Source organism: Agelaius phoeniceus, chromosome 1 (genome assembly GCF_051311805.1).
Source record: "Agelaius phoeniceus isolate bAgePho1 chromosome 1, bAgePho1.hap1, whole genome shotgun sequence".
In the NCBI taxonomy this organism is placed as follows: domain Eukaryota; kingdom Metazoa; phylum Chordata; class Aves; order Passeriformes; family Icteridae; genus Agelaius; species Agelaius phoeniceus.
This window is the reverse complement of record NC_135265.1, coordinates 119,803,944-119,816,919: the sequence shown is the minus strand read 5'-3', so window position 1 is coordinate 119,816,919 and position 12,976 is coordinate 119,803,944. Positions and strand designations below refer to the sequence as shown.

Genomic DNA, 12,976 nt, shown 5'->3' with positions numbered 1-12,976 from the left:
TTATCTATTGTAATCCCTGAATTGATCCTGTCATTGCAGTTCAGGGAATCAGAAAAAATGTCTCATAGAGGAAAAGGATCCCTTGGCTATAAATCTGATAGTTTACACCTCCATAGGAAAATGCTTTAAAAGGCTTCAGAGGACAAAAGCCTGTTTGAAAATGCAGTAAGAAAGCCTGTCAGCCCAAGTGGAAAGCCCAATTTGCAAAAGGAAAGAACTAGCTCAGCAGCCAGGGCTGCCTGCATTTTACTTTGCACCTACAGCAAATGATGCTTTAGATACTTGAGTTTTCAGTCTAGATTTTACCCTAGCTCATGGTTAGGGTTCCAGTCAGATATTAGAATATTTCAGATACACAAGGAACATCAGGTGACAACAGAGGGTATTCATCAATATATCAAAATTCATGTTTGGAAATCACTTGCCAGGCTTAGAAGGAAAATGTCATTGCAGAAAAGCTTTAGTGGGAAAATACAAGATAGAGCAGAATAGCCCAGGTAGTGAAAGTATTGTTCTCACAAGACACAGAAAGCATGGGCTTTCTGAGATGGAAGGAATCTGCTTCCTCTGAGGAAGCCTGAGCCTGAGCTCAACAAGCACCAGCACACCCCCAGTCACCAGCACACCCCCAGTGGAAGCAGAATCAAATCCAGGGCTTATTATTCCATTTTCCATGCAGGGCAGCAATAACTGCAATTTGAACTAAGCTATAAATAGCTTAACAATAAACAAAAGAAGGGTTTGGCCATTTTTTTAATGAGTCTGTTAAAGACTTTTTCACATCTTTCAAATATACTTAGCCCAGTGGCATCTGTACTTGTAAGAACAGATATTCAGTTACTATATAATTGGGTATGAGTTTTATCTCAGTGACTCTCTTGAGGAATACCCTACCAGTTCTTTTCAATGTAGAGCCCTGTGTAAAATTATACCAGTGTAAATAGAGTGGGAAGACCATTACTTCATTATAGTTCCACAAAGATTTGCAAAACTTAAAACTTCAATCTGTGCATTGTTCATGTTCTGTTCCTGCCAGTGTTATGATTGCTGCAATCCCATGAATCATTCCCAATTTATTGGCACAATTACTCTTACCAGCCTCACTGAAAAGCAAATAAATACTGAAAAGTTAGAGCCAGTAAAATGTCTAGTGCACTCAATCAGAAACCTAAATTACTGTGCACTGGGACTGCCTTGTAAGTCCTTTTAGAAAGCACAGGGAATTCTGCACTGGATTGCCACTGGACCATTTTGCAGCACATAAAGGGCAGCTGAAGCTGATTGGCAATCAGAACTATCAATTAAGTTCCTTAATTGGCAGGAGAAAGTGAGGATGAAATCAGTCCTGGTCCTGAAAACATTTGCAAGGGTGAAGACATTTGAGAGGAGCAGCTCTGCACTTTCCAGGTGAACCACAGCACTACTGGAATTATGCAGCAGTGTCAGAGTGAACAGGAGTCATTCCTGCATGCCTCTTTCTTTTCAGATGTACCAACAGAAGTCTAAAATTCTGTTGCACGCTGTACACGTGTGTGTGAGGGGTGTTTGTGTGCATACATGTAAGTGGCTGTGTTTCTCATGTGTTAATGGGATAAAATCTCAGGTGGTCAGACCTCTGATGATTCCAGTAAGACTAAAGCAGTTTCTACTTCTACTCTCTGCTTTCTGCAATTGGATTTATAATTGAAAACTTATCTATTGACTTTCAGGACTGTTTAGGGGTTTTATGTGTCTATACATGAGTATATGGACATAAATGGGAAACGCACATTTCATGAAAGAGCCCATGAGCAAAGAGCACCCCTGTTTTCATTATTGACTGCCTTTTCCCTTTTACAAGAGACTCAGAAATGCCAAGCCATTTCAACTGACAGCATCCTAACAATAGTTGTATTCTGAACTTTACAGTTGATGGGATTTCTTGATGAAATCCATTCATGGCGATGTTAAGGACAAGGCCATCTTTAACAGATGTATTGCTGGACACAACTCAGTAGGAATAAAAACTGGAATTGCTAGGTAATAAAACATACAACAAAATTACTGTCTTCATGGGGAATAGCACAGATAAATCATAAACTATTTTCTCCACATACTAAATGTAAGTTATGGCAAAGTTATTGCAGTTATTTTCATGACAAACATCAGTCATCTCTTTTGATTGATACGTAATTGCAGACCTGATGAGAGCACTAAGCATCTTCCTTTCAGGCTAAATGGAAGAAGAAATAAAACATCTGCTTATGAAAAGGTAGTGAGGGACAACTGGAGGCTACTGCTTAAGAAAATGGCTTTAATTTCAAAGACCACCCTAAACACCATGGGTTAAAGAAGCTGGGGATTTATTTCAGTGACTTAAATTAAAAAAATAAGATGGTAGGATTTATGCAGCCATGAGAGTGTTTGTGGGGAAAAACAGTGAGACTCTTTTCTTCCCAGGCTTCCTTTCCATGAGCATGGAATGAGCTGGAGGAAAACTGAACTAGTGAATAAAAATCTTCCTGTTCTGTTTTCTGTCTTGGCAGAGCAAAAGAGTTTTCAGTACACCATTTGTGAAAGTGTTTGTATTCTTGGAAAATTATTTGCATAATTTTAACTGTGGAGGAAATTCTGAATCCTATTAGTTAAGCACCCAAATATATTTAAAATATTTGTCCTTTTGCTTTGTGCTGACTTTTCCTCACTGTACTGACCAAAACCTAGAGACATGAGTAATGAGTTCAGGGTTGCTATATCTTGGAAGGTGTCCAGGTAAGAGCTGATAGATTTATTTGAGCTGTCTTTAACACCTCAGTTTAAAGAGAAATTGCCTACAAAGAAACTTGGCTTTCCTAAGAAAATATTGTACCACAGAGACTTAAATGGGACAAGTGAGGTTGAAAAAAGAACAGGCAGTTAAAAACGACTACTTTTTATGTAGTTAAAGTTAATAATCTCTAACACATTCTTTGTTAAATAAAGCAATAATGTGTTTAAATGCTTTGGAAAAAGAGACTTGCCTGTGTGCTCTTACATACAATTTTTTCCTCATAGAAAGCAATAGGATGCTCATGCCTGCAGTGAGATGCTGGGAAAGAGCATTCCCTGTGCATCTGGGGAGCCACCACTATCCCTGAGAACAGGTATTCATGTCATACTTGAGTGGCAGGTGCTGAGTATTTGGTCTCCTCATCCCAACTCTGAACTTGCTGAGAAATCTTGCCTGGGCTCTGCTTATTATCCAGAGGCTTTAAACATCTCAACACCTTTTAAAGGCAATGTGCTGCTTGAAAGACAAGAAAAGATGTGCAAATAAGAGTGTTCTGCAAAGGAAATGAGAATATTTAGGTTTCCAGACATGCTCTAAAGCTTTTCCTCTAGCCTCAAGAGACCAGGTGAATTTTGAGGGTCCAGTATTTGGCTGTACACTCAGGGGGTTTTGTAGGATTTCTGCATCAGTTTTTTTGTGTAGCTGGAGAATCTTCATTCCACCTAAGAAATCCTACCACCCATACAGCAAATAGAAATCTTTTGGCACTGACTGGTACTCCATAATACTGTATAAAGGCTCATGTGTAGTGTGTGAGGGTAACAATAGCAATACAGAGAGGGCAGAGAATGGGACAGCAATTTGTTTCACTGCCACTCACTAGCCAGCAGAGCCCAGCATGGAAATCCAAGGCATATTTGTGAGAGGAATGATGTTGAAATAAGAGTGATGACTTCAATAAGACCCTCAGTGTCCGTGGGAGATGCAATGATGAAGTGTCCCGAAGATGACAGCGAGTAGAGGATAGTTGCACTTGCTCAGTCCAAATATGCCTGCTCTGAAATCCATCTTCTGTTTGTCAGTTTTTATGTGCTTGTCACACCAAGGACAAGATGACAGCTGCAATATATATATAAAATGTCTGCTGGAGAGACATGTTCCTTGTTAAATGCTTTGTAAGGCAAAATCCAGCCAGTGACTGGAGTGGTATTCTGGACAGCACAGGTAACATCTCCCAGAGAACCACTGACTGCTTTGTTTACATTGGAAAGGATGAGAAGTGGGAGTCAAAGGAGCCAAATTACCCAAACAGGGAACTGAGATGAAGCAGAATGATTTGCACTCTAAATATGGGATTTTTTTGTCTCACTTCCAGGACAATGCCAGGAGTGAAATATTGCATTTTCACCAAAAGAGGATAGTGGCAATATGCCACAGATTTCATTAGTTAAAATAAGATGGCTTCTGCTTTAGATATTCACTTACAGGCAGTAATGTGAGGGACAATTAGAATACCTCAGATCCTAAAAAGTCTGGTGATGTTATAACTAACAGTGTGAATATTGGTTGGTTTATCACCTCCCTGGTGATGGAGAGTTTCACCAAAATAAATCCTGAGTAACTGTCGAGAACAAATACACATTTCAGGTGTATATCAGCTGTGATTTGTTGGGGATTTTTTTCTATTTCAGTTTTGTGTACTTAGATATTGCAGTTGGCCAGGAGAGTTGTTCTTAGCTTGTATGTAGCAATTAGTTTTCATTTTTATGAAGATGGCTCAAGCTGAGCTGATTGATAGACTGTTACTCTAAGAGCAATAAAATTACCCTTTCTGATGTATATTTTTTAGGAATAAATCTTAAAAGTCAAATACACATATGGCATGCTCTTTGTAAAAGTCAAACACACATATTAACCATGTGTGAAATTACCTATGTTGAAATAGGGGGGGATTTCACTGGGTGCCTATAATTTATCAAAATATGAAAGCCAGATAAACTAACAAACAGAGGGTGTCAGTGCAGTGAGATGATCTTTATCCGTAAGCAGCATTTAGCACCATTTAATTCATGACTTTGGTTTCTGCTGACCATCTGTCATAGCTGCTGCCAGCTTCACAAGCCTCGTGAACTTTGCCAGTCCTGTGTCAGACTTCAAAAGATGCTGCACCCAGCCACCAGTATGACCTGGATCCAGAGACCATATTGTGGCAGCATGAAACAAAGAGTGGTTTTGGCAAGAACAAGAAGAGGCTGGCCCTGTGTTTCAGTTCTGCTCCTTCCAAAGTAGCAGGCATTTAATTGGATTAACTGAGCTGAGGTCACCATTGCTTGAAGAGGTAGCACCAGGTTCAGCATCAGATGCCCTCTTAGGATATTCTTACTCAAGATCATTTGAGAAATGGTGAGAACTAAACCTGTCTTTCTGTAATCTCCCTGTTGCAAGACTGTACTCCTCTTGTAAATGAGATCCATAGTAAGACCAAGTAAATGCATTTGATGTTTTCAAATACCTTCTATGGCATAAAAGAAGTGAGAAGATTTTAAAGTATAAATTATAAAAATCTTTTAAGATACCTGGAAAGCAGTGAGCTGTATCAACAGGTTCATCAGTGCAGCCTGGTACAGCTGATGGCAACAAAACAGAAAAGACAAAAAAACAAAAGACATTTATCAAGAATTAATCCTTTTTAGATTCTCCTTAAGAAATGTGTGGACATGTAGCCAGCATCAATTTCTTTCCTTGTATTCAGCTCACAAATGTATTTTTAAGGCCTGTGGATCTTGGCATGCCTCTTTGTCATGTTGATAAAGAGATTATTGCTGAAACTCCCATTTTTAATCTCCTATGAATATCCAGAAGCTCTGGAAAGAGTTTTGTTGACTTGTATTCTTTCCACTGTTCTCACACTGGCTGAGGAGGAACTGTGCTCACCTCTGTGAAGGAGTATGTGCTAGTACACAATTTTATTACAGGGTGCAGAACACTGAGTTTCAAATACCTTTGAAAAAGGGATTTGCAAGTTTTCTTGCTTTCTTTAAAATTCATGCCCTAAAATTTCCAAGTGTTTTTCAGATTTGGCAACAAAAGGAAGTAAAAATGGACAAGAAACATCCCTTATATATGTGCAGATACAGATAACACAATAACAATAGTGGTTCAGTAGCTATCATTTTTTACAAGATTGTAATAATCTGATTATCTTAGTCCTGTTATTTTGACATTTAGTATAAAATTATTGTGTATTCATTGTCTTGGTGGCCTGCTATTGACCTCTGATCAGCTTATTATCAAGAATAAAGCTGGAGTATATTTTCCAAACAACACTGGAATGTGCTATGCTTTTTATATCTCTTTAGCATCTTTTGTTGCTTTTGTGAACACAGAAAATGCTTTGCAAAATAAAAAAGACTCATGGGTTGAATAGGAGTTGGGAATGTATATTAGTCTGAGGAGGTGCATGAAGCTGGAAGTAGCTTTTGTTTTGATCTGTTTGAGGAGGCATATTCTGAAGACTGTTCTCTGTTCCCACTGGCAAATCTCCCAGGAGAGTTGTGGTAAGCTGGACACAATCAGCCCTCAAAATCTGCTCCGTTAGCACAGGTGTCAGGCTGGACCAGCTGATGCAGCTCTGTTGTCTCTACCATGCCTAGAGGGTTGGCCCTACCTTCAAGCACGCCTTCTCCTGGGCTTCCCCACCTACACTGAATGCATGTGAATTACAGGTTGGTTCCTGCACTACAGGTGGACTTGTGGCAGCCCAGCAGCCCCATCCACATCGTCGAAGGCTCAGCCGCTGACGTGCGAGTCCCGCGGAACGCGACGCGGAGCCTGCTGCCCTTGCTCCAGCAAGCAAACATCCAGTACACGTAAGCCCACGCTCCACTTCCCATGCCTCACTCCTGAGAGCTGGCCTTGGGGCAGGTCTGCACCTACCACACCAAGAGTGCTCGAAAATACCTTCCACATCCCAGCAATTAGGCTGGCAGACGGCATTGCCCAGAAAACAACCGCTTTAATGGCAGAGCAGCAAATCTCCCACAGGCAGCAGCTTTAATTAAATGTCCTCCTTTGGAGTCAAGCTGAAGTGTTTTCAATATATGTGAAATCACATCTGTTAAGAGAGGGTTGGTAATTACTAATTCTGCAGCCTGCTCTGCCTCTTTCTTTATTTAGCACAAGCAAGGTTTATTTACAAGTGAGCTGCAAATGCAGAGGCAAAACTTCTGCATCAATTATATAGGAATGACTTCTATTATTCTAGTGACCAATGCAAGGCACACAGTACAAATGCAGTACATTTTGTTTCAGATATTATTTATAATGCTTCTTAAAAAAAATTCAAGGTAATTTTGGAGTATACTTATCCTTTCATATTTATCCATATGATGTACTGGACAAAAGTAATGATCCTGTTTTAAAGCCTTCTCAATGGCATGTCTAAGCATCTGAATAATCAGCCCATGAGTTCTCAAACATTTGCTGAATGAAGACCTACATGAGGTTATTTATACTTATTTCTCAGTGATAAAAGGATGGTATAAATCATCATGTAGATGTATTTATGTATACGTATGTATAGTACTCATCACAATCCCATTTTTATTATAACAATGCTCTCTTCTTAATTAGTTGTTCTGAAAATACAGAAACAAACATAAGGAAATTAGGTACACAAGTTCCATAGCTGCAGTTCAGAGTGACTTTCATGTGTCTGAAAGTCTGCTTTGGTTTTGTTTATGTTTAAAACTGAGATGGGGCTTTTTCTAATTGTTTTCCTGTGTTTATAAAAAATGTTCCCTAATTACTGTGACCCAGCAGTTGTATTCATGTCTGCTGCTGTTCCTGCTCACAGTAATCACCTTCAATTAAATGACAGAAGGACATTTTATATGTGTTATAAACACTCTCTGTGCTTGAAGACCTCTGCTTGGGTTGCAAAGCAATGTGCAAGCACAAGATCTGCCAGAGCAAAAGGTTTCTGCAGTTTATCTCAGAAAACATGCTGCAAACACTGGATTAATCTTCCACAGAGAAAATCTCTCTGACTTTTGGCACACAAGTTATGTGCACTTGGAAGGAAACTGAGCAGCATTTTACCCGGTCCAGACTTGTCCTTTGCTCTCCCTCTTATTCTCCTTGCTGTCTGTTTCGGATGGTCCCAGCCATTAGGAACAAAACCCTGCAAAGCATGTGCTTGTCCTGACAAGCCTCCTGAGATCTGTAACTCCACAAAAGCCAGGAGGAATCACCATGAGAGCAATAACAGCCATAGTCAGGGAGCAGCAGGAGCAGGCTGGCCAAGCACAGCCATGCTCACAGCACAGCTGGGATGGGGACCACAGCCCTGAGCTGAAGTGCAGCTCCACAGCAAAGATTTTGTACAGCTCCTTTTCACGTAGCTGATTTTCAGAGTTTTTTTTAAATTATTTTTTCCCCACACACTCAATGGAGTCAAATTTCTACATCCCTTTTGGAACTGGAAAAGTCTGAGCCGAACTCCAGGTAAAATTTCAGCTTGATGCAGTGATGCTTACCTGAATTATGACACATTTACAAAATCAGGAAGCATTTCAACATCCCTAATAATGACCAGCCCTTGCCTGTAAAACAGGCTTATCTCTTTTAGGGTTTGCCTTCCTAACAAGATGAAAACAAGCCAGGTATCAGATAAACTCTCTGCAGCAAGTTGCCTCAGTTGTAAGCTTGTTTGGTAAAGAAGCCACTTATGCTGCATTCAGACCTGAGGGACTTAAGAGCCTTTGTGTTATAAACACACACAGTACATAGTCATTTAAAAGTAAAGAAAAATTATCAAATCTCATCCAGAGTACAGAGTGAGCTTGATTCTGGTAGGTGCTTACCCTAATCAGAATTCTGCAAAGCAGTCCAGCTTTTGTTTTAAACTATTAGATGCCCTAATGACTTGAATAAAATCACTCCTTTAATGAGCTCTACAGTACTGGTCTTATAGCATACATAGCACCTTGCAAGTCAAGACTATAATCCTTTAGTTTGCTTAATGAATGTTGCTGATGTAGAACAATATAATTCCTAATTATACAACTACTTCACTCATGCATTGGAAGATGGGAATAACCTTTTCTTTGATTCTATATGCAGATAGACCTATTACCTTTGAGGCATCTGCTGCAGAGCTGAGTTAGGAGCAGAGTAAATGCCATTTCTTTCCATCTTTTTCCAATCACAGAAGCTAATGCCTATAAAAATGTGAAAGGTTGAATGTGACTGTCTTTTTATGGGAATGGTGAATTAGTGGCATGGTGATTACACATTGCCATGCTTTAGGAGAAGAGGGCATACAAGGATGACTCAGTTTTACAGAAATGTTGTCACACATATCTGTGACAGTATTCCCAGCTTCTGCTACTCTCTGGTGGGATGGATGCATGCTTCAGCTTCTTCATTATAACTATTTTTAGATGTTTTCTATATTATAATTTTGTATTTGCGTCATTTTTTATTTTTGCCATAAAACAGAAAAGTTTCAGCTTACACAACTCTTCCTGCATTTTACTCTTAATGCAAAGAACCTCTCACTTTTGATGCAAGTATATTTAAATTTCACTTAGCATTTTTCATATTTTTCCTGAGTTATTTTAACAAAACTGGCAAACAACTACAGCAGAGCAAATAATGTAAACAACAAAGCCCACCTTAGATTTTTTGCATGCTGTTTTTTTCTTGTTTCAGACAGAATGATAATGCTACCAAATTTTTAATTTTTTTGTTTTGCCTCTACAACTTGTAGATATATGTAATGTTCCATGACACTCCCAAGAGAAAGTGTTTCCATGTTTTCCTAAGCTTACAAAGATTTTTGAAATGGTTTGAAATCAATTTTTAAGATCTATGATCACATTGTACAATTGGATTATAAAAGAAGACAGTAAATGTTGCTCCATAAACAAATGAAAGTGGGTGCTTCTTCACATTGGCTACATGATTTACATCATTCTGGTTCAGTCATTTAACAAGCTTATTGTGTTTTTGAAGGCACTCTTACATTTCAAAGCATGTGGAGTATTTATTTGGCAGCTTTTATTCAAGTGAGCCTGAAGCACTCTATTGTCAAAATGTAACAGATGCAGTAAAGTCAGGATGGTTTAACTTCTGCAATATTTCTCCTAAACGTGATTGTTGTTCAGATTTAGACTGTGTGTTCTTCTAGTTTTTCAATAATATCACTATTTTTTTTTAGGATTCTTATATCAGACCTACAGCAAGCAATAGAAAACCAAACTGCAGGGAGGTCCCATAGGAGTCGAAGGTCCCTCCCTGGGTATAACTATGAAGTGTACCACTCCCTGGAAGAGGTGAATTGAAATTCATATTGTGCCTCTTATCTACTGCAATGTTGTGTTTAGTAAGGCTAAGGTTTCATTCTCCCTGCAAGTTCTGGTTACCTGTCCATCTTCAGGAATGTTCTAAGTGTTTCTTCTTCAAAAATAGGCACTTCCTTAAAAAAAAATCTATTTAATATTTGTATTCAAGGTTTATCTTTACATGTAACTGTCTTTCAGAGCATCTGAGTTTTGCTTTTAAAGTAGGTCTTTTACTCTGGTTGAATAAGAGATTTCACTCAGTGATTGGTCACACTAAGTAATTTAATTAAGCAATACAAGTAAATATTAAAGTATTTGCACAGGAGGTACAAATACGTAAAAACACTTAGATATGAACTCATTTATGAAGAATACTCTCCTAGATGATAGCTGGGTGAATAATTCCTGTTGATTTTAGTGTGCTCACCCACACAGTTTCAGTCTGCACCTAAAGAAAGTCACTAGGCTGAGCATGGAGAGTGCTGCACCACAGGATCTGGTGCCCACTAAACAAATACTGCAGGTAGCCCTGAGTCCTGCATGGAAATCTTTTTGCCATTGTGTTCTGGCAGGAAGAAACATGGACCTTCTTTCTTCATGCCATCAATATTTAGTGGCAATGGTGGATTAGCCACATCCCTATATTTTCCATGAAGAGCTTATGTATTCCAGTAATACCCAACAATGAAATGGAAAAAAAAAAATCCCATGTGAAGGCTGCATCCAGCCTCTGGCTATAGAGCTATGAGTACCAAATAAAAGCATGGTTAAAGTGTGAAAACAAAAACAAACAAGACAAAAATAAAAACTACAGGAAAATCAAAAAATAGAGAGAGGACAGAAAGCTGAGCCAAATAAATGTATTGCAGTTTCTTCCCATGAAATGTAAAGATTGAAGCAATGATTTTATTTTTGTGTTTGCAGATCGAGGACTGGATGCATTATCTGAATAGGACTTATTCAGATCTTGTTCACATGTTCTCTGTTGGAAAATCCTATGAAGGGAGACCACTGTATGTACTCAAGGTAAAGATTAAATAGTCATTAATGAGACTAAAATCTGGAATCAGAGACAGACACTTTATGTTACAGCATATACACCAGAGACACAGCTTAACAGTGCTTCCTAAGGATAAGCTGCTAAAATCTAAGCATCTCTCTGAATGTCATCTTTAATGAAAAATGGGAAAAAACCTGGAAAATTAATAGCCAAATCCTATTTACCTGGATTGGATATGAATGGAGAAAGATAACAGAACAAGTTCAATTACCAGGATTTGGATTTAAGTGGATTGCAAAGCTTTTTGTTTATAGACAACTAGGAGAGCAGTTATGCTGGAGAGAGATCCCAGAGGACTGTGGAGCCCTTCTCAGCATGTGTCACAAATTCTGCTTCTTTACCTACTGACAAAATTTCAGGGCTTTGTGCTCTCAACTTACATCATTAGGACCACAAATTAGAGTGTGTCAGCAAGATGCAAAAAATCTTACTTTCAATGTATTTTCTTTTCGCCTCCTATTGAAGAGTTCTGAAAATTTGATTCACTATCATGCAATTCATGTAGTGTCCTTGCTCCTCACCCTACTCCATGTAATAATCATTCCTCATAAAAGAGGAACTTACAAATCTCACTTCTGCTGCAATTTTTTCCCATAAGTCAGCCTCATTATCGTGGCACACCTACCCAACATTATCTTGGCCATACCTTTTAAAACAGTAAATTTGTGTTCCTTTTTATGAGGAAATTAAAAATGGTTTAGCCTCTCTCATATTCTATTATTTTGTCATTATTGTGTTTTCATTCATGTGATGCAATCTATTGGTGTTTTGTGAATCTTCACACTTCAAGTTAGGTAAAAGATCACGGCCCTACAAGAAAGCTGTCTGGATAGACTGTGGGATTCATGCAAGAGAGTGGATTGGCCCAGCCTTTTGCCAGTGGTTTGTGAAAGAAGTAAGTGTTTAAAATTTACAGTCATACAGTTCTTTCTGTTAAGTAAACTTTGCATTTTTGCTGTACCATATCTAACACATTACTAATATGGAAAGTAACTAGCTATTATACCTCTCTTTTGAAAAATTATTTGTGGAATGCTTAACTGCCTAATAAACAAAGCTGTTAGTGACAGCCAGACACAGCTAGACACAGGACAAAAATATGCCAGACACATACTGGCAGAGATATCAAGTAGGATTTTATTCCAAGACCTAAAAATGTGAAGGTTTTCAGTAATTTTGGTAATTGCCCAGGTAAATCAGTGTGTATACTGCTTCAGATCAGTTCAGCAGTATCTTTGTTTTAAGGACTTAGTTTAAAAGAGACATTTCTCTTTTGTGTAATTCCATAGGAATAGAAGGCTAAAGTCACAGAATCGTGAATTAGAATCACAGAATTCTTTAGGTTTGAAACCACCATAAAGATCATCATGTCCAATTGTTAACCTAACACTGCCAAGTCCACCACTGAGCTGTCACCCCAAGTGCCACATCTACACATCTTTTAAATACCCCCAGGAATGGTGACAAGCATTTCACTGGACAGCCTGTTCCAGTATTTGACAATGCTGTCAGTGAAGAAATTTTTCCCAGTATCCAAGCCTCCCCTGGCTCAACTTTGGGCCGTTTTCTCTTGTCCTATCACTTGTTACTTGAGATGAGAGGCTGGCTCCCACCTGGCTGCAGCCTCCTCTCAGGTAGTTGTAGAGAGCAATAAGGACCCTCCTGAGCCTCCTTTTCTCTAAAGACCCTCAGATCCCTCAGCTGCTCCTGGTGACATTTGTTCTCCAGACCCTCACCAGCTTCAGTTCCCTTCTCTGGACTCACTCCAGAACCTCAATGCCTCTTTTGTAGCGAGGGTCCCAGAACTGAACACAGGATTCA

General features: G+C 38.9%; 1 protein-coding gene across 1 annotated transcript in view; it reads left to right on the top strand.

The window, feature by feature from the left end:
* Positions 1 to 12,976, top strand: part of CPA6 (carboxypeptidase A6) — an 82,982-nt gene that overhangs the window by 42,525 nt on the left and 27,481 nt on the right. Inside the window, exons 3-6 of the mRNA XM_077186294.1 lie at positions 6,494 to 6,618; positions 9,972 to 10,086; positions 11,020 to 11,121; positions 11,946 to 12,050. Coding sequence (XP_077042409.1) covers positions 6,494 to 6,618; positions 9,972 to 10,086; positions 11,020 to 11,121; positions 11,946 to 12,050 — 447 coding nt within the window. The remainder of the gene's footprint in view (positions 1 to 6,493; positions 6,619 to 9,971; positions 10,087 to 11,019; positions 11,122 to 11,945; positions 12,051 to 12,976) is intronic.